The 19809-nt window shown below is 43.7% G+C and overlaps 3 protein-coding genes across 3 annotated transcripts; 1 reads left to right on the forward strand and 2 right to left on the reverse strand.

The window, feature by feature from the left end:
- Window positions 1–364: 364 nt before the first annotated feature.
- Window positions 365–9646, forward strand: rbsn (rabenosyn, RAB effector). The gene is made up of 12 exons (XM_086033456.1): window positions 365–508; window positions 1653–1900; window positions 2890–3024; window positions 3112–3212; window positions 3291–3336; window positions 3411–3572; window positions 4484–4728; window positions 4914–4984; window positions 5070–5156; window positions 5244–5346; window positions 6143–6247; window positions 6330–9646. The coding sequence occupies exons 2-12, from the start codon at window positions 1732–1734 to the stop codon at window positions 7371–7373; spliced, it is 2268 nt and encodes a 755-aa protein (XP_085889582.1). The 5' UTR covers window positions 365–508; window positions 1653–1731; the 3' UTR covers window positions 7374–9646.
- mrps25 (mitochondrial ribosomal protein S25) lies at window positions 9593–12450 on the reverse strand. The gene is made up of 4 exons (XM_086033491.1): window positions 12210–12450; window positions 12014–12120; window positions 11611–11698; window positions 9593–10255 (listed from the first exon to the last, which is right to left on the reverse strand). The coding sequence occupies exons 1-4, from the start codon at window positions 12341–12343 to the stop codon at window positions 10066–10068; spliced, it is 519 nt and encodes a 172-aa protein (XP_085889617.1). The 5' UTR covers window positions 12344–12450; the 3' UTR covers window positions 9593–10065.
- Window positions 12451–13970: 1520 nt separating this feature from the next.
- slc52a3-1 (solute carrier family 52 member 3-1) lies at window positions 13971–18649 on the reverse strand. Its single transcript, XM_086033466.1, has 4 exons — window positions 18257–18649; window positions 15772–16820; window positions 14583–14706; window positions 13971–14349 (listed from the first exon to the last, which is right to left on the reverse strand). The coding sequence occupies exons 2-4, from the start codon at window positions 16770–16772 to the stop codon at window positions 14137–14139; spliced, it is 1338 nt and encodes a 445-aa protein (XP_085889592.1). The 5' UTR covers window positions 16773–16820; window positions 18257–18649; the 3' UTR covers window positions 13971–14136.
- Between the last annotated feature and the right edge of the window lie 1160 nt (window positions 18650–19809).

The raw sequence follows: 19809 nt of genomic DNA on the forward strand, positions 1-19809 counted from the left end.
GCAACCCACTTTTTTTCTCCCGACAGACCAGTTGAAAATCACTGAACGGGCCTTACCTCCAGTAAGGTTAATGGTTTGGAAACACTGACCTGCTATGATTCAACATAAATATTGCAATTAGTATTTAAAAGTGTGTTGTGGGTTATTCCAAATTTACTGTCCTTCTTGGAGCATTGAAGAGGCGATAAAAGCGATTCGAGCTACTGAATTGAAATTGGGGAAGTTACCTTTACAACAGCTGTAGTTACGTTTTTTTCCCCCAGAGCAGTTCAACTCTACACAATGGGTGCCTGTTTCTGTATTTTGCGTGTACAATATTTTTTACAGTACTTCATGGGGACGACAGAAACATCATCCAAGTTCACCATAAGCGGCGCTCATTGTTTGTCCCTGATGAATTTCCGTACTGACCTCCTGACCTGTATGTCACATGACCAAGCAGGCTGAAGGCTCGCTCCAGGCCAGCTGATGCTGTCCAGCTGTCAAAAACTTCTTGTCCGCTTAAAATGTAAGTATGAAACAGCACGCGGTTCCCAAGACTGGTTTGGTTGTGAGTTGACGACGTCGTTCGGGTTTTCTTCTGCGACGGCGAGAAGCGAAGATAGCGAGAGCTGCAGTTAGCATCCACGAGCTAACGTAGCTGCATCCCCTCGACCAACATCGCCAACATTTCAACCAAATCTTAAGGCAGCCGTATCTCTTTCCTTTGGTGAACCCGGTTTTGGTTGCAATTGAGTAAAATCAATACCCGACGCGCTTAGTTTCATAACGGGGTTGTTTCCAGTAGGCATTGGCATAATTTGCAAAGTGCTTACACGTTAAACTGACAAAGTTATTCAGTTTTTTTTAATTTCGTAAATGAGGCGCAATTGTTTTTTATTAAAACAAAATCAAAGCTGTGGTCCGTGACATGGTTTTTTCGTCCAAAGAAGGCTGTTCTTGGAAACGACTGCAAACATGCAAGAGAAATGATCAAACCTTAGTACTTTGGCAGAAAGGTTCATTTCATGAATACAAATAAATCCATCCATTAACGTAAATGTAATACTGTTTCTCACCAAGTAGTGTTGCATCATGGCAATGGGTTTAAATCCACCTCAGACAGTCAGCAGGACGTCTACAACAAGGGCGTATAATACTACGGCCCATAAACGATCAGTGATCACCATGTCAAAACGACGCCTGCAATTGCTACTGCAGTATGGCTGCCATTCACAAGTTGACAACAGATTTTGACGGATTCCCACAAATTGTTGCGTATGCACTATGCACCAAATAAGTGTAAATTGGAGGGGTACCTCAGTACAGTACAGTTCTTACTCATCTTCGACTAAATGTCAAAGCTGTCCAGACATCATTCAGAAAAAACGAAATTGAACAAAACAAAGTGAATGCTGACCTAGGGCTTTTCCCAATGACGTCGTAAGTGTTTAATTCCTTTCCGTATCCCTAAAAATAATGATTTTGCAAGGGCTTTCACTTGGTGAAAGAAGTGATCCAGTGCTTGGAACCTACATGGTGGCCACTGAATCAGCAGATGCTAATGTACCTACATGCAGTGAAATGGATAACACAACAATGGAAGCAGAAAAAAAACCCAACCCAAACAAACCAATTTAACACTTACCTTGGGCATTTTGTTTGAATGGCAGGCTGAAGGAGGAGCGACCATGGCCCGCTTTCCTCTCGCTGGTGGCGTGACTCGAGGATCGGAGAAGGATCCCTTCCGCCATGGCCGCTAGCTGCTATCCGAGCCCTTTTGAGGAGGCGGCGGGCGAGGTGAAGGAGGGCTTCCTTTGCCCGCTTTGCCTCAAGGACCTGCAGTCCTTCTACCAACTTCAAGAGCACTACGAAGACGAGCATTCTGGGGAGGAGCGCCACGTTCGAGGACAACTGAAAAGTAGGTCAGGGGGTTGACATCAGTCAATCCAATGTGGACTTTTCATGTTAGCCTCATGCTCAGGTGGATTTTCTCTGGGCACATTAAAAAAAAAAAAAGACTCAAAATTGTCCATAGGTCGGAATGTCATTGTGAATTGTTGGATGTTTATATGTAACCTGCAATTGGCTGGCAACCTGTCCGGTGTGTAAGCCCGACGTCAGTTGAGATAGGCTGCAGCATGTATACGCTATATAGGGAGGGTAAGCACAATAGAAAATGGATAACCGGACAATGAATCAGTTACACAACTATTTAATGAGATAAATGAATAGAAAAAAAAATGTATTTGAATGAAAAATGCTTACGAAAAATGGCTAAATTAACGCATCACATTGTAGAGGACCCTTGATGACGTTTACTTGTTTGGACTGGTCAACATTTTAATTAGAGATGGCTTTTTGTGCCACGTAGCATATTTTTGATGCTACTTTCAAAAATGTCTTTAGTTTTTTTAAATTTTTTTTAGCACATCAGATTTTTGAGATATTTCATTTTTTGTTAAGTTTGACCTATAAAAGCTTGCGTAATACGGATGTTTTTCATGCCATATATTTTATAGTTATGACGTTTCTGAAAAGGAAATTACACCTGTTGCTGAACCTATCTCTAATTCATAAATACTTCGAAATAGATTACTATATTATTATAATTATTATTATCATTGTTATTAGATATTTTTTAATTATATTGATATGCTAGAGAAAAAACGAGGCAAGTGCAAAAAAAAAAATCTATAAATGTTTACTTATCTCTGATTAAAAAAATGTAGTGAAAATATGTTGACCAGTGTTGTAGAAATAAGCATCTTGAACCAGCTTTTTTTCTAAGTTGAGTGTAAGTTGTGCTGTAATCACCGGCGAGCGATAATGAGGTTTCCACCGTGGAAAATAGATGTCTTATTCTTCCTAGAAGCGGTAGGAGATTGACAGATGTCTGCACATGTGTAGGTTTGGTCCAGAAGGCAAAGAAAGCCAAAGACAAACTGTTGAAGAGGGATGGTGACGACAGAGGGGATGCTGGCAGTTACGAGTCCTTCTACTATGGCGGAGTGGACCCGTACATGTGGGAGCCTCAGGAACTGGGTGAGACTGCAGAAGTGAATGATGAAAGCGCGAGCTGACTGCCATTGACAGAAAATCTGCGGAGAAACACCTAACTGTGTCTTGCAGGAGCAACAAGAAGCCACTTGGACTTGTTCAAGAAGCAGCGCGCCGCCAGGATAGATCACTATGTCATCGAGGTTAACAAGCTCATCATCAGGCTGGAAAAGGTGCGCTTGACTCACCGCAAAACAATTCTTCACACCTTTCGTCGTTGTTGGCGCTGAAAAAGACCGATGTCCTTTCAGCTGACGTCTTTCGACAGGACCAATTCGGACACGGCCAAAATCCGAGGTTTGTGCAAAGCGGTGAGCTTGTTGTGCATTGGAATGTTTGCGCTGCATCACCACACACGGCGTCCTTTCCAGCCATCGAGAAGTCGGTTGTGTCCTGGGTGAACGACTCCGATGTCCCCTTCTGTCCCGACTGCGGAAGCAAGTTCAACATTCGGAACCGACGGCACCACTGTCGTCTCTGCGGCTCCATCATGTGCAGGAAGTGCATGGACTTTGTCCCCCTGCCTCTTGCTCGTATGTATGAAACGTCAACTTCCCGCTGACATGACCTCATGAACTGACATGACATATATGTATATATTATATATATATATATATGTGTGTGTGTATGTATATATGTATGTGTTTATATGTGTATGTATGTATGTATGTGTGTGTAAATATATAGATATATAATATATATATATTATATGTATGTACGTATATAAATATATATGTATATATAATGTGTATATATATATACATGTGTGTATATATATATATATATGTGTATATATACTGTATATATACATATATGTATGCATATATATGTATATATACATATATGTATGTATATATATATGTATGTATACCGTATATATACATATACGTATGTGTGTATATATATGTATATATACTGTATATATACATATATGTATATATACTGTATATATACATATATGTATATATACATATATGTATATATACTGTATATATACATATATGTATGTATACTGTATATATACATATATGTGTACATGTATGTACACTCAGCACCCCATCTGGGCAGTGAAAATCAGAAATGTAGAATTTTTTGCAAATGTATTAAAAAAGAAAAACTGAAATATCATATGGTCATAAGTATTCAGACCCTTTGCAGCAACCTTCATATTCAATTCACATGCTGTCCATTTTTTTCTGATCTTCCTTGAGATGGTTCTGCCCCTTTATTGGAGTCCAGCTGTGTTTAATTAAACTTGATTGGCCTTTATTAGGAAAGGCACACACCTGTCTATATAAGTCAGAGCAAATGCCCAAGGAGATCAGACAGACAGATATTGTGGCAAGGCACAGATCTGGCCATGGTTACAAAAGAATTTCTCCAGCAGTTATTTATCCAGTGAGTTACGTTTCCCCCCTAACCCCATGTATTTATGAACTGACAGAAAAGCTCATCAGTGGAACACGAGAGGCTCTGTGTGTCCCCGGGGGCCGCAGCCAGTCCCAGTCTCCCAGCGGGATGGGCTCCAGGAGAGGCAGCCTGAGCAGCCTGAGCAGCGTCACGTCCATGCTGGACGACAAGGACGACGATAAGATTCGCTGCTGTTGTCACTGTATGGAAACGCTGTTGAAGAGACAGCACAAGTTGGATGAGAAAGACTTTGTACCTGATATAGTCAAGCTTTACGAGGTTAGTCCGACCATTGCATAAGACCATTATGATTTATTAGACAATTAACTAAATTTGGTTCAAATTTTCCCCAAAATAAGGAATTCCCATGACATTTCGGGGTGCACATGGTATTTATGTTTAATGGGTGTTCGGGCCGCACCCTCATGTCCTCCCTGTCGTGCAACTTGTTGTCTTCCTGTTAGAGGCTGAGGATGTGCATGGAAAAGGTGGACGAGAAAGCCCCAGAATACATCCGAATGGCCGAGTCGCTCAAGTAAGTACCTTTTGAGGCACATTTCCCTTTTCGGCAATATAATCTTGGCTTCTGACATGACTGAATAGCGACTGTTCTTTCGTAGCGCCGGAGAGACAACATACAATCTGGAGACAGCCGGGGGGCTTCGATTGGAAGTACAGAAATATTACGAATTAATTGATGCTCTGAGGTAGGTGCCTGGCCTCCATTTCGAAATGGAAGTCCTCGCATGTATCAACGTGAACTTGTGCTCTTTTTTTTTTCTTCTATTTTTCAGCAAGAAGATTCTGACTTTGGGAATGAAAGACGAGCCGCAGCCACATCCAAAGGTGCTTCAGCTGCAGAGGATGGTGCGCTATACGGCCACGCTATTTGTCCAGGTAAATGCAAGCGCCAAAGTTGTACACCTGAATACCTCAAGTATGAAAATGTTCCCTATTTTCAAGGGACAATAAAATGGTCATTTTTAGAGAAAAAACATTTGTTACATTATGATTTTTTTTTTTAACTCATTGATATTCATTTTCAGACCCTCTTTTATCCTAACGTTTGAAAAATATTTAAAAATATATATATAAATAAATTCCTGTGATTGAATGATTGGACTGTGAAAAGGCAAATAATGGCAGTGAATGAGTTAAATAAATATGGATTGATGAACTCATTTAATCCCAAAGATATATTTATATCAGGACATATAAATGTCCTTGGCACTGAATGAGTTAAGGTAAAGCTAACTATTCAAGTACTAAGACGTGTTTTGTCAAAGTCGTAATCTGATAAGAATAAAGTTGTATTTTTCCAACTTGAAGTTGTAATATGAAATTAAGCCCGTTTAAATGAATTTTTAAAAACGACATACTCATATTATGCCTTTATTCTCTTTAAAAATGGGACCTAAAATCTGTTCTCAGAATTTCACAAAAACGCCTTATGTGATCATCTCACACTCATATCAAAGCTTTTAATTGACCCAAATCAAAGTAAGGGAAGAGTCACTGGTTTATTAAGTTTGCTTTATTGGCCGGTCCCCATTTTTTTGAAATGATAATATAAAATAACTGATCGCATATGATTTTCCGTGCCCCGCTTTGATAATCGCTGCTCAAATCAAGACACAGAAATCCAGCGACATTGGTCCAGAAAATTCAACCGTGTGCGCCGTCTTGGTCGTAGGAGAAGCTGCTCGGGCTCATGTCCTTACCAACCAAGCAGAAATATGAAGAGCTGAAAGAAAAGCGAAAACAGGAACAAGAGAAGAGACTCCAACAAGAGAGACTGGTGAGACGCCGGCAACACGCGTCATTTTTAAATGGCGTACCATTGTTGTTGTTGTTGCGTTTGTAATTTTCCTGCCACACAGGCAGCCCAGGAGGTCCTGAAGAGGAGGCAGGAGTCGGAGAAGAACCGTCCGCCCGCCGGCATCAACGGAGAGCTGCCGCAGGCCCCGCGGGAGCCTCGCGTGACCAAAGTCGGGGGCTGGTTGCCCTCCTCCGACCCGGGCCGCGCACGCGGCGGCGCGCTGGACGACCCCCTCCTGCAGCAGATCAACAACATCCGCTCGTTCCTGCGGCAGGCGCGCGAGGCCCACAGGGCCGACGAGGTGGCCATGCTGGAGGAGAACCTGCGCCAGCTGCAGGACGAATACGACCAGCAGCAGACCAGCCTGGCCATCGCGCTCTCGCGGAAGCTGGCCGACGAGGGCAACTTGCAGCGGGGCGAGCTGCGCCGCCTGGAGGCCCGGGAGAGGGAGGAGAGCCGGCGTACGGCTCCCGCTCGGCCCGCCTTGGCCCGCGAGGCCTCTTTGGAGCTCGCCGTTCCCGGAGGCAGTTCTCAGGCACCAACGGCGAAAGACGACAGCTCTGTCGCGAGGCGGGATGAGGAGTCCCCTCCGAGGCTACGTAGCTTGGGTGGCCAGGTTACGCCCCCGAGCGGGGACGGGCGCAACAACCCTTTCCGTGATGAGGGCTCAACTCCCATCGAGGAGGATCCGTCCAATCCTTTCTGTGAGGACATCAAGAGGGAGCACAGGACCAACGGAAAGAAAGAATACAACCCTTTTGACGAGGAGGAGGACGACGAGGCACAGGCTGACCATGTTCCCGGCAACCCTTTTGAGGAGGAGGAGGAGGAGGAGGGGGAGGGGGAGGAAAAGGCAGACGGCGGCAACCCCTTCGCGGACGATTCCAACGCCGGCTCCTCCACCAATCCCTTCGACTGGGATGACGGCACCAACGCCGACGTGGACGCGATAGAAGAAGAGCTGCTGCTGCAGCAGATCGACAACATCAGGGCGTACATCTTCGACGCCAAGCTCAGCGGTCGGCCGGACGAAGTGGAGCTGCTGTCGGAGAACCTGCGAGAGCTGCAGCGCACCCTGCAGGAGCAGAAGAGAAGCGAGCACTGAAGCGGCCCGCCTCGCCAAAAAGCCGGCGGTTGGCTTTGGGCGGAGCAGGGAAGGGCTGCGGGTTCCAACGGCAGATCCTTGACATGCAGCTTCGGCCTCAGCATATCGGCGGCGCTGTCCTGTGAGAAACACTTGGGTCCAATTTTAGGGAGGGCGGGGGGGACTATTTTCACGTTAATTTCATGATGTCTGCAACGCAGAAACACCATTTACTTGGAAATGGACATAAGTGTTTTTCACAGGACAGCGATGATGTGTACTAGTACGCTCTTTGTTCTCACCAGCAAGACAGTTCAGCACACTAGTAGAAAGACTTGAGGGCCTACTAGTAGAATTGTCTTGTAGTTTTTTTCCCCCCCCGCCCACCACTACTGTTTGACATTTCTGCACACTCAAAGGACAACTTTGACACACTGGTGGGATAACTGCAAGATACTATTGAGGCAAACTACTAATGAGCAGGAGAAGTATCCCCTAGTTGTCCTACTAGTCTGATAAACTGGGCTTGCTAGCGTGCAGAAAAAAAAAAAACATTACCAGTAAGACAGTCATTTTACCAGTGCGCCCGAGTCGCTCTTACTAGTGTGCTGAGTTGTCTTACTCCTGAGGGCGAGTTTGGCATTCTAGTTGGACAACATGTTAGTACTGAAAAAAAAAAACAACCCCCTTCGAGGCACTTTTCTTCATAGATGACACCTGGGTATTCCACTTATTAGCACAGATTGAAGGAGGAATGGATTGTTTACCCGCATGCCAAGAACCACCGCACGTCCAAAGGCGCTTACGGACACGAGACACCGGACGCCGAATTCACGGGGAAAAGCAGGTCGCTCGTTCATTTCTGCTACTTTGAAGCGGATGTCGTCAAACTGATATTTGAGCAAATGAAGCGGTGTGGGGTTCGCTCTGCCTTATGGGGGGGGGGGCGTGGCACCACATTTTAAATGTGTAACAGCTACCGGTTGATATTTGGATCCTTTACTGTGCCGCTGTTCGTCCAAATGAACATACCTGCTTTTGAACACTTGGCCTGAAGATGTTAAATGAGCAGTTTAGGAGATGATGGGTGTCAATATCACCATGACGTGCCTTTGGTGTCCTCAGTAAAATCGGTAAACTCTCATTCGTTAAATGTTTGCACACATGCCAGTAAAATAAGATTTAAGTTTTTTTTTTGTTTTTTTTTTTTTCCATTGGATGTACAGTACATTTTGACATTCCCCTCATGCTGTTGTACTAGCTAACTACATTGTGTGTAAGAAGTACTTCTATGATTCTCACGTCCGAAATATATTTTTAGTAGTAAACGGAACGCATGTTCATAGCGCTTCTTATCAGAACAAATCTGTCTTGGCCAAGGACATGACCGCAGCAAATCTTCAGAGAAGACCTGCTGTGCCAACTGAGCCACAGCCGCCACTGGTTTGATCAGTGAAGTCATTTAGATGATTTTATTTCAATGATCGTTTTAACCATTTTGCAGTTTTCGCATCTTTAAGAAACCCTGTGATCATTTTAGTGACAGCATTTTGTCTTTCTTCGGCACAGGTGGAAACGGTGGCCAATTGCAGAATAAACATTTACACTTTTTGTCATTTTCATCAAGTGTAGTTTGACCACTTTGTAGTGAAAATTCAGTACACAAACCTTTCAGAAATTTCAAAAATGTTAGTCAAACAGTACACAGCTTTTTTTTTTTTTCCCAGAATTAAAGGTCCACCACATGCTCATAAAATGTGAACATGAACCCAAAATGTCCACTGTGATGGCAAATGTGCATATTTTGCAGTCTGGATCCACATTGTGTGCTTGCACTTATTTTCTAAATAAAACAAATTAAAAATCACGGGAGCTTGACCAATATGCCTAACACGGACAACGAATGAGGTTGAATGGAAAATCCGCCAACTGAAATGGGAAGTCTCAAAGGCACCTCATGCTGATATTGACTCGTGGACCGATGGCTAAATCAACATCTGCCAGTGTATTCTTGTTTGGTGCGTGTGATGATCAGTGGTGATGTCCCTCCAGTTCAGCATCAGCGTATGTGAACACTCGCCGCTTTTCGCATCTGCCGCATACATGCAAAATCAATGCCAGCAAGTATTAGCACTAAACCGTCACTAAATGTTTTGTAGCCCTGCGAATAACTTTTGAGAGCCTCTTCACGTGCTAACACTTGTGTAGGATTTTACCTTTGGATTGACTACAGAATGACAACATTTTGGACTGTTTATTAACATCTGAGCATAAGTAAAACAGTTAAATGCTGATTTCATTTTTTTTTTTTTTTTTTTTGCGTGAACACTGTCTGCTTCGTTGTATGGGGCATATCAGAGAAGTTCTAGGACCGCTGTCACAAAAGATTTATTTCAAATCCAAAGTAGGGCCGGCTGTGCTGCCTCGACTCTCGCCTCACCTCGTGCATTCAAGCTAGCAAACATCTTTGTAGACGTGCTACTTGCTAGCTTGCTTGGCCCACACGGAGGAGGAAAACTCCTAGTTTGGGTTTGAAATATATTTTTGGTGATTCACGTTCTGCTGAAAGTCTCGTTTTGATGGCGGGCCAAGAACAGAAGGCGGCGCGCGTCCTCGTGGCTTTCTGGATTCTTCAACATCAACGGCAAGCGGTCCTGGCTGAAGCTCCTCACGCATTTGCGACAAGGAAAAGTCTGCTTGTCTTCACAGGCCTTCACTCCTGTTGCGCTCTCATCTGGGCACGATACTTGCCCGTCATCTCTTTGGGCAGCGGCGTGGTGCCGGGACAGGGCACCTGTCCGTCCACCTCACAGATGCATTCCCGCAGACAATACTTTTTGGGGCCAAAGTTGGCAGGGTTGGAGGCCTGCATCCTGGCTTGTGCTTCTCCCTCCAACACCGCCCTGCAGGCAAACAAAGTCATTTGTGTAGCCCTTCATCACAAAAGACGAGATTACGCTGGTGATGTGCTCTTGAAAGTGGACAGGTGTAAATTCAACGAGTAATCAACATGCACCAAAGAACAAACGGTTGTTTATTCTGTCGTCAAAGTAGTTTGATCACGACGAAGCAAATTGCTTGAGTCTGCTCTGAAAGGAACTTATTGCAACCCAAATTGAAATTCAAACATGCATCCATTTTCTCTAACATGTCCTCCACTGGTGCCAACTGTTTACACACGATAGAAAGAGATCAATCATGTCACGTTTTATGTTTGTTGCTGGTTGAGATCGGGAGGTGAAGCTAGAAATTGGAAAAGTAAGACTAGTGGACCAATTTGCAGAGCTGGGCATCGCCTAACCGCCACTGAGTTTCCGCCTGCATATTTAAATCCCACGTTGTCGGCAACAGCCAATCGTAATCTTCACGTCACACGTAGGCGCCGCACAAAGCAGACGCCGCCAAACTACGTAAAAAAAAATATTAAAGAAAAAATAACTGACACATTGTTACACATTATTTGGTGATCGGTGAAATAAAAACAATTTGGGGCACACGTCACTGCTTCTGTGGGACCGAACGCTATACAACACTTTAATTTTTTGCTTACTCGGCCGCGTGTCAGGAATGCGGCACCTGTGTGTGACGTGGGTTAAATCCGTTCTCGACGCTGTTTGGCTGACTCGGACCGACTGGGACCACGTGGGTCGTTTAAATATGCAGACGGGAACTCTGGTAGTGGTTAGTCGATGCCCAGCTCTGCCAATTTGTGTTTGTTCGTTTTTTGGTCTGTCACAAATCAGTTCATATCAGTTGGGTTCCACATTTTCCAATGTGCAAGAAGGTGCTAAAATGAGGGCCAAACAGCTGACAGAGTCGAGCGAAACTTGAACGCAAGATAAATTGTAGGTTTATCCTTTAAATATGCAGTTAGTCTAAATCAATTGTGGAGCATTATTGTGACCATGGCAGAAAAGTCACAGGTATTGAAATGTTCCCCTAGATGTGGGAGGGGCCAGAGATAGCTCCACCCCTGGTATGGACTATCTGGCTGGAGATCAGCTCTGCTGATTTGTGAGAGCCACAATCTTCAGCTTTTCCTTGACAATTGTTCAGTCTTCATACCCTGATTCCAAATTGGAGAAATGAGACACTACCCACCTGTCTGTCTTGTTGCAGCCAAACACCACACAGCAATTAAGCATTTTGCACCAAAAGAAAACTGTATAGACCTCCAACATGGCGGCCGCGCACGTCCAGAGGTATGTGACGACGTCAAGGTAAACTAAAAAACAGGTTTTGCTTAAGTAATACTTACTGGGATTTGCCCAAAATGGTCCTGATGTGACTTGCAATGTCTTTGTGGTCCTTGCCTTCCACATCCACCAGCACCTGTTCGCCGTCATCTAAACCCAGACACACCAATATCAGCTCGGCAATAGTAGAAAATACAGCCATGTTTCCCAACCATTGTGCCATAAATGATCAACACTTTGCTCCAATTTTTGTCATATTTATTAACCACAAATATGGATTTGTGAAAGGCAGACCAACGATTTGCTCCTTAAACTCGATAGCAAAAAAAATCTGCATCAGCTTTTTTGGACATTTTGGTCTGGTGGTGAGCTGCATGATGTTTGCCAAGGTCAATAGGTATGTTACTTGGTTGGGAAACACTGAAATGCAGTACCAACTTTCAGACAAGAGACAAAGCTACAAACCCAAGTAAAATCTCAAGAAGGACGACGGCGTCATGTTTTTGAACATCATTATTTGGACCCACGGGTTTTTGTACTGAATCTGAGGAATGTTGAAGAACACAAATTTCCTGCGGAGCAACAACAAAAAAAAAGTATATGGATATCGAAATCTGTTAAGGAAGCTGTGCTCTTCTTCGCTAATCGTGTTGTCACTGACCTTGCTCCGTCGCTGAGCTCTCCGTGCGTGTTGTAATTGACCGTCATGATCTTCACTCGGTTTTTAAAGATGATGTCGCCTTTCTGGAGATACTGCAGCGTCCTCCTGATAGGAAATCTTCCTTTCATAGGCATTTCAACAGCTTTATTAGTAACAAATTACCATTTCAAGAGGGCTCACCAACGTTTTGTCGCACAAGTCGGCGCGTTTTGATGACGTATATTGTGCGCTCGTCTTGGAGACACGCGCAGAGCTACCGACCGTAAAGGAAATAATTTAATATTCGGTTATTTTTAAAAACCGTGATGAAAAAGAAAACGTGAATATTGACTGACATCTTGAACCGGGAGTCCTGCAATCGTAGTGAATGGATTTTGAATGGATTTTCCCGCGAGTCTCATGCGGTTTGTTTTGTTGAATGTTTCTTCACTCAAAAATGTTTTCTTTTAAGGAAAGAGTCAAAGAAAAGCCATGGAAAAGCCTAGACACTCTGTAAACGAGGGGTTTAATGCCATTACATGAATTGTAACAATTGTAATAACAACAAACTCCTTTGGTGTAATAATAACCATATGCAGTTTTACAGGGTGGCAAGGGGTGGCTGCTGCCACCCTTACCAAATGCTTTGACTCCCAGTTGCCACCCTGGCTGTTAGAAATGAATCTATGTATGTTTCATATATCGTCTCCACAGTATGTATAAAAAGAGTGTGTAGAATTTACTCCCACTCGACCCTCTTCTCCTTTCAAGAAGAAATGGTTGCGTCCTACTGCGCCACCAGGGGGAAAAAAAAGTCAAGTGCATTTTAACTTGACCATCCCCGGCGGACCACTAACAGTCAGGTAAGCTACATTTTATTTGTGGTTGCTCTAGTCTATGTTTAAAATACTGTATTTGAATTGTCAAGTGTGACAACGTATGTTGTCGCCTTCCACCTACTGCCGGGGTACCCTTCCGCCATCCGTTTATCTGCCATTTTGTCCAGCCGGACCAAATAGTAAGTGTCTATAGGCCGGTCGGACCAACATTTTCAACAGGCTTCCGTTAGGGTTTCCGACTAACAACTTCGCCCAAAAAAAAAAGAACACTAAGATGACGTGTTTTTAACATAGGAAAAAATGGGCTTCAGACTATGCCTTAGTAGCTCCGGTTTTCGATAATTGGGGTTATTGAGGCACCTCCGCAGCTAGCATACATCGCGGCTTTGTGCCTGAATGTGATTTTGAAAACAGTACACAGTAAAGTCTCCCAAGGTTCACAGGAGACATGACAGTAAACTCATATTTATTAACATAAGGGGTCTTTAATGCTGTTCCTCGAGGGCCGCTTTACTGCATGTTTTCCATCTCTCCCTGCTGCAACTCACCTGATTCAAATGATCAGGATCATTATCCAGCTTCTGCAGAATTTTCTGATTACAGTATCTGACAAAGCATCGCCACACATCAGTGGTGCGTTGATGGACTCGTAAATTGAAGTACTCAAAGTAACAGAACGTAAGCACAGTGTACTTATCACTGAAAAAGCAAAATGTTGTCAACCTGTGAAATATTTAATAGTTTTCTATAACCATCTTCTCCACACACTCACATCATTCTTAGTCCATAAATGTTTTTCTATGTTTTACAATGACAAAAACTGTGATGCTTTCTTTAAAATACGGTTTAACAAGATACAATTATGTGGTTGACATGCAAAATGTTAAGATGTAGCGAGGAGGTGTGAAATGTTTTGAGCGATAGGACAAATAAAAGGTAAAAATACTGTAATATGCCGTTTTATTATAATATAAAGGAATTAATTTGAAATTGATGGATGGCTAAAATGGCACGCTATCAGTGCAGTACCCCATTCTTTATTAATTTTGCAACAAAATAAATAAACACATACCTATCACAAACAAGTCCTTAAATCAACATGAGAGTAGTCATAGTGGACATTTCGTGTTGCAGAAGTCCCCGGCCTTGAAGAGCATCAGGACGTTGACCAGCGGGAACATGACGACAGAGCCCACCAGCGATCCCCCTTGTGCTGCTGCGCCACACCAAACGAGGGCGCTGTGACTGCGGTCACGTAGGATGACGCCCACCATCACTTTGACGTAAGAAAAAGTTCCAGTGAAGAGGAGCCACGAGAGGACCTGGGGGAGGTAAAATGGACAACATTGGACTTGAAAAATCCTTTAATTATTTTTCTCAAAACAGCCTGCTGTTTGTTTAAAACAACAAATGTAAAAAGCAGTCATTACTTATGCTATGAGCAGAATTGCTCAACACTGTTTTGTTAAGAAGCTGAACTTTGCCATTTCCCGGATGAAGCTGCCAACTGATATTATGTCACACTTTCTTTATGCAACATGTTTGTGTGACTCACAATGACGACTTCTCCCGCCACAGAGCCCTGAAGTAAAGGACAGGGGCTCATGGCAGCCATGGCCATGTTATAGCTGCCAAAGCCTGTCCCCAACAGCGCCAGCACACCCAGAAACCGAAGAGACCTGAAAGCACAAGGAAGCTGCAATTAACAATCACATACAGTTAGGTCCAGACATAGTTATTATTAGGCATGCATAGGGGAGAGTGGGTTAATTTTGTGCCAAGGGGCAAGCAGTGCCACCCCTGTTATTTAGACAACAATAGAAGTTGGTCATGTGACCACATATTTTTGAAGAGGCATCCATTTTGCTCGTCCTGCAAAGAAGGGATACACTTAAAAAAAATTCTATGGCGAAGGTTTTTTGACTGTTGTTTGAACAGTTATAGGAGACTTTGATAACAGTTCACATATGTTTGAGTGGTTTAGTAAGCTACATCATGAGTCTATACAGTTAGCATGATGCTAGCTCAAAACAGCTGGAGGATGCATTTCTTTCAAAATGGTGGGCTTGGGGTAATTGACCTGGGTCAAGTTAGGACCTGGGTCAAGTTATGCCAATGGCATAACTTTCTGCAACTAATGATTATTTGCTATTATGAATTTATTGTATTTTATAGTTATTGTACAATGTACTCTTACAGTTGATCACTACAACTATGCGGCAATCTTAATTTTAGACCAAAATCCATCATGCCACGCAGATACAAAAGTAAGACAGGCAGGGTTTCAACTCCTCTTGAGGAGTTGGAAAGAGCAGTGAAAGAGGTGCAACAGGGGAAGACCGTACGTCAGGTTAGAAAGAAGATGAAGATCTGCAGTATGACCATAAAAATATATATAGATTTAATTAGGCTATTAAATAAGGTAATGCTACTGTTTGATCCTAATGTATTTAACTATGTAACATGGGTTTATGATTGCGTACATGCTAGTTGCATGCTGTTGATGCCTTGCTGATAATTCTGTCTTTGTTGTTACAGACCACAGCAAATACAGGTACATGAATCCAAACATACTACCAGTCCATGCAGCCCTCTGTACTTTGCCTCTCTGAACATTTGAATACCTGGAGATGTCATACAACCCCTAAGTACGCTCGTTCAAATTGTACTTCTACTTTTACCATTTAAAATTTTTTTTTTTTACACAAGTGTCTGCCCTTCTACTTATGTACGGAGTACGGTACCTGTTCTGGAAGAACATTGCAATGATGCAGGCTACCGGGTTGGCCACTGAAGCCAGAGCAGCCGAGAGGTGATAGGTCAGGTTGCCGTAGGGCATGCAGGAGTACGTCTGCACGGAGGGCAGCACGCCATTGGTGGCGCCATTGACCCACACCACCAGGAAGTAGATGAAGGTCAGCTGGTATACGGAGTGATTGGGCTCTGCAGGCGGAGGCCCTGTTTGGCTCCCCTCTTTGTTTTGCCACTTTAAATCATTTCCATCAAAGTCCGCCGCGGGATTGTCCAGGCCGGAGCAGACCGATGCCACCGAGCCCTCCATCAGGTTTCCGTCAGGCGGCAAACGCAGCTTGTTGAGTGCGATGAAAGCAGCCAGACTTATGCACATCATGGCTGTGAGGAAGAAGAAGAACACCTCTGTGGAAAAGTTGGGGGGGAGATATTCGGTGTGGAGGAACCACTTGTTTCCCCCTGTATGGTTTCCTTCTGCCCCCTGAGTATAGTTAACACATTTAGCCATGCCCACGCCTTGGGCCAGAGCGACAACACCGGGAACAAAGCCACTCAGCCCCTCCCCGATAAAGTAGCTTGTGATGTACTTGGCCGGAAACTGCATCATGAAAGGCAGAAAGGTGACGGACGAGGTGCAGTCCACCAGTGAGAGGAAGAAGGTGATGATGAAGAAGGCGGTGCTGTGCGGGGCGCCCGCCACGACGCTGGTTTGGTCCCAGAAGAAGATGAGCAGAATGCACGACAGGACCCCGACGGAGAGGATGGCGTAGATGACGGCGCGCTCGTTCAGGCGCCCCGGATTGGCTTTGTGCATGAGCGTGATGAGCAAAGGTCCCAGGTTGGCCATCTGGATGAGGACGGTCAGGTAGGAGGGCAGCTCCCAGCCTTCGGGGAGGGTGTTGACGATGAGCGGCAGCTCCACCCACAGGCCGTTGACGGCCACCCAGGAGCCCAGGCCAAAGGCGCAGGCCAGCATGTGGACCAGAAGCGCCATCCTGGCCCGACAGGAACAACGGAATTCCTCTTGTGCTGCCTATCACACCTGGGAAACAAAAATGATCGGTCAACCACATAACTTACTTATTTGCTAACTTCATGGTAATGCTAATTAGCATATACAGTATGTTTTGCGTTGCTATAACCCTTAAAAGCGGAAGTCGAGTCAAAAATGTTCCTTGCAATATGTTCTGTATGCCCCCACGGTATTCTGATTAATAGTGTGTTTGTCTTTTGACGCTAATTTCAGTCAACAGCAGGTGGCAGTGCAGGACAAAACGGCCCTAACCCTAAAGATGGGTGAAAACGGGTCCTTTATTCTGCTTAATCCCTATTCCAAAATCACACATATTGCAATTAATAGTTTCATTTGAGTTCTATTTTAAGCAAGGAAGTGAACAAAAAAACGCCACCGCAACACATGTAGACAGACAATATAACAGAGCTCACAGCCATGTTCTTTATCCTCTGCGAAGAAAGACTATTAGCATCATACTGTTGGGATGTCTCGGTAGACATCTGTCTGTCTTACACTACAGGTGGCCAAGGGAGGTACACAAGAAAGAGGAGCACAATCCATTCAATTGATGCAGTGTGACAACAAATATTGATTTTTTTTATTCTATTTAATTATGTTGATACAGTATGGTTTTTTTTTAAGCTAACTTTGAGTACTATATTATGGAGTGCTATTCTTCACACCAGTTTTTGTAGCTTTTTGAGGTCAGGCTGGTACATCATTTCCAACAATGATTCTCAAATGGTGCCTGTCTAGTGGTATGTGAAAAAATTGCTGCCTTAGTACAGTTCAGTTGTATTTAACTTTTGCATTTAATTTTTAATAACTATGTGCAATTTTTAACTAATGAGCAATACATTTTTCTCAAATCATTATCTAAATTCTTATATGTAAGTGCAGTTTTAATTTTTAAACAGTTTATATGTTACACTGGCTCACAATAATACCAAATTAACTTTTTTTGGGGGGTGGGGGGACTTGTTTTGATCAACACTTAGGCCTACTACTATGTTACTGTATTTTGAAGAGTATTTTTTCCACAAGAATCTGTACTTACTTTTCCAATTAAATTACCCTCAATTCCCAGTTAATTCTTATAATTCCTATGAAAGGTTTCCGGTTTTGACTATTTCCAAAGTTCCCCCAATTAACTTCCCATGGAAACTTCCCGCAAAATTTCAACTCTTAATTGTCAAGTGAAGCTATAAAGAGCTACAAAGTGTCGGCTACGATGAACTTAATCATTCCCAGACTGAATTTGGAAGGAAATGACGCTGAAGCCCAACACAAAGTCAAGGCGGTCAAGATGTCCGACAGCTGAAGCTTCAAGAATGCGAGCTCGTACACAGATCACGTTGTTCACATGATGATGGCACTCACATTGCCCCACTAGCAGAAACACACCCCAGTGACACGTATTTAATAAAGTAGGTAAGCTGTGCTCAAGTCTCAAAAATACTCACACGTTGCCTCTGCTGTCCTAGCCTCGGAGACGATTTGGTGTCATAGCGCAAAGGAGTGAGTGAATAAGTGGGTGGGTGGGATCACATGGTTCCCGGGTGGGTCAGAGTCCAGTCCAGCTGTGAGTGCTGCATAACAAAGGGCACGTCTCTCATAATTAGGTCAAGTCAGACATTTTGTGTGTGTTCTTCATTAGTCTTGAGGCATGCATGACGTGATGTTTTCAAAACATTTTTCAAAAGGTTGACTTTTCCTCTCAGCTGGACAGACCTTTAAAAACCCCGTACAGTGAATTCAGAGAGTTTTTAGTTACATTATACGTACATATTTAAAGGTATTTGCTGAAAACGCAACTCCAGACCTCTACACAATATAGCAGTTTACAATTTGACAGTATAACGACTTTTAAAAAAAAAATACATTGCACTCACCAGAGATGCAGATGCACACAGCAGACCTCCTTTCTTTGCTGCTGCCTGGCTGTGCAGGATAGCTGTAGCGCTTATACATGCTACTCTGAAAGTGCCCCAAAAAATCAATTTCCAAGTTGAAACAAGACAGCCAGCAACAGTGGTGGTTGACCTAGCCTTATAAATTCCACTTTAAAAGTCCCACTTGACAGCCAGCCTCGACGTGGACTGGGCATTCAAGCTGGCGTGGCCGCTTTAGAGTGCCTCATTGTCAAGGCATGGAAAAGCCCCATGACAACTCAGTGGGATATAATCCAGCTACCGGAGTCTTAAGTGGATATATTTGAGTGGCTCAAAACATGTTTACACGTAGGCATAAGAAAGACTTGAGATTTTGTGGATGGAGTATTTTTCAATTTGGCATGCGTCTGGTGTATTGCCTGGCAAAACCTTTTTAACGCCCTTTTAAATTTTTCCCTCGATGGGTGTGGGGGGTTGTGTCATAGATGCCAACCCCTCAGGTGAACGCCTGAAGACCCGGCCTAGGACAGTAGTCGGTTGTTAGTGGTAATAACCGTTGAGTGCCTTTGGGCGTCAGTTGTGATCTATGAATGTGCTTGCTACTTGTAAATTTCTTACTGTTTGTTCAATAAAACGATTGAAAGTGCACCGGCGGCTGTGTCTATCGTTGAGCACCTCTGAAGGGAGGACAACTGTGCTGCGCACTGTAGTGACCGAATCAATGCATGAGAGGGTTTTCGACTGTGCGTCAGTTGTTTTTAACACCTCATGCACTCAAGTGGAAGCATACAGTTTCACCCGCGAGCAAGACAGCTTGACGTGTGATTTTTTTCCTGTGACCTTTAAGGAAGTAGTCACTTCTTTATTTTCTGCACTGTCTCCGTTGAAGGGGTGTCTCCATTTTTAATGTCATTTGTGGTCGCGTGAATCGCCGTGACGGAGCGATCTATTTCCTTGTATTATTGGTGACACGTTATCAGGTTTGATGACAGCTTCACCCATTTAAGATATCAGCTCACTAATAAAACACACAAACAAAAATGTGTAGTATGTATAAATAAGTAATAATGCATTGCATTTCACCTCTAACTTGATATGTAAAGTGCTGTTCATCCATGCATAAA

This window comes from Filicampus tigris, chromosome 1 (assembly GCF_054856515.1).
Source record: "Filicampus tigris isolate MCC_2025a chromosome 1, RoL_Ftig_1.0, whole genome shotgun sequence".
Lineage (NCBI taxonomy): Eukaryota > Metazoa > Chordata > Actinopteri > Syngnathiformes > Syngnathidae > Filicampus > Filicampus tigris.

Coding starts and splice junctions, on each gene's coding strand:
- mrps25 (XM_086033491.1), bottom strand. CDS start 12,343: ATGCCTATGAAAGGAAGATTTCCTATCAGGAGGACGCTGCAGTATCTC. Junction 11,699..12,013: donor CTTCTTGAGATTTTACTTGG/GTTTGTAGCTTT, acceptor GTCTGGGTTTAG/ATGACGGCGAACAGGTGCTG. Junction 10,256..11,610: donor ACCATTTTGGGCAAATCCCA/GTAAGTATTACT, acceptor GTTTGCCTGCAG/GGCGGTGTTGGAGGGAGAAG.
- rbsn (XM_086033456.1), top strand. CDS start 1,732: ATGGCCGCTAGCTGCTATCCGAGCCCTTTTGAGGAGGCGGCGGGCGAG. Junction 4,985..5,069: donor CGAATGGCCGAGTCGCTCAA/GTAAGTACCTTT, acceptor GTTCTTTCGTAG/CGCCGGAGAGACAACATACA. Junction 6,248..6,329: donor GACTCCAACAAGAGAGACTG/GTGAGACGCCGG, acceptor CCTGCCACACAG/GCAGCCCAGGAGGTCCTGAA.
- slc52a3-1 (XM_086033466.1), bottom strand. CDS start 16,772: ATGGCGCTTCTGGTCCACATGCTGGCCTGCGCCTTTGGCCTGGGCTCC. Junction 14,707..15,771: donor GCAATGTTCTTCCAGAACAG/GTACCGTACTCC, acceptor TTGTGCTTTCAG/GTCTCTTCGGTTTCTGGGTG. Junction 14,350..14,582: donor TGGCGGGAGAAGTCGTCATT/GTGAGTCACACA, acceptor TACCTCCCCCAG/GTCCTCTCGTGGCTCCTCTT.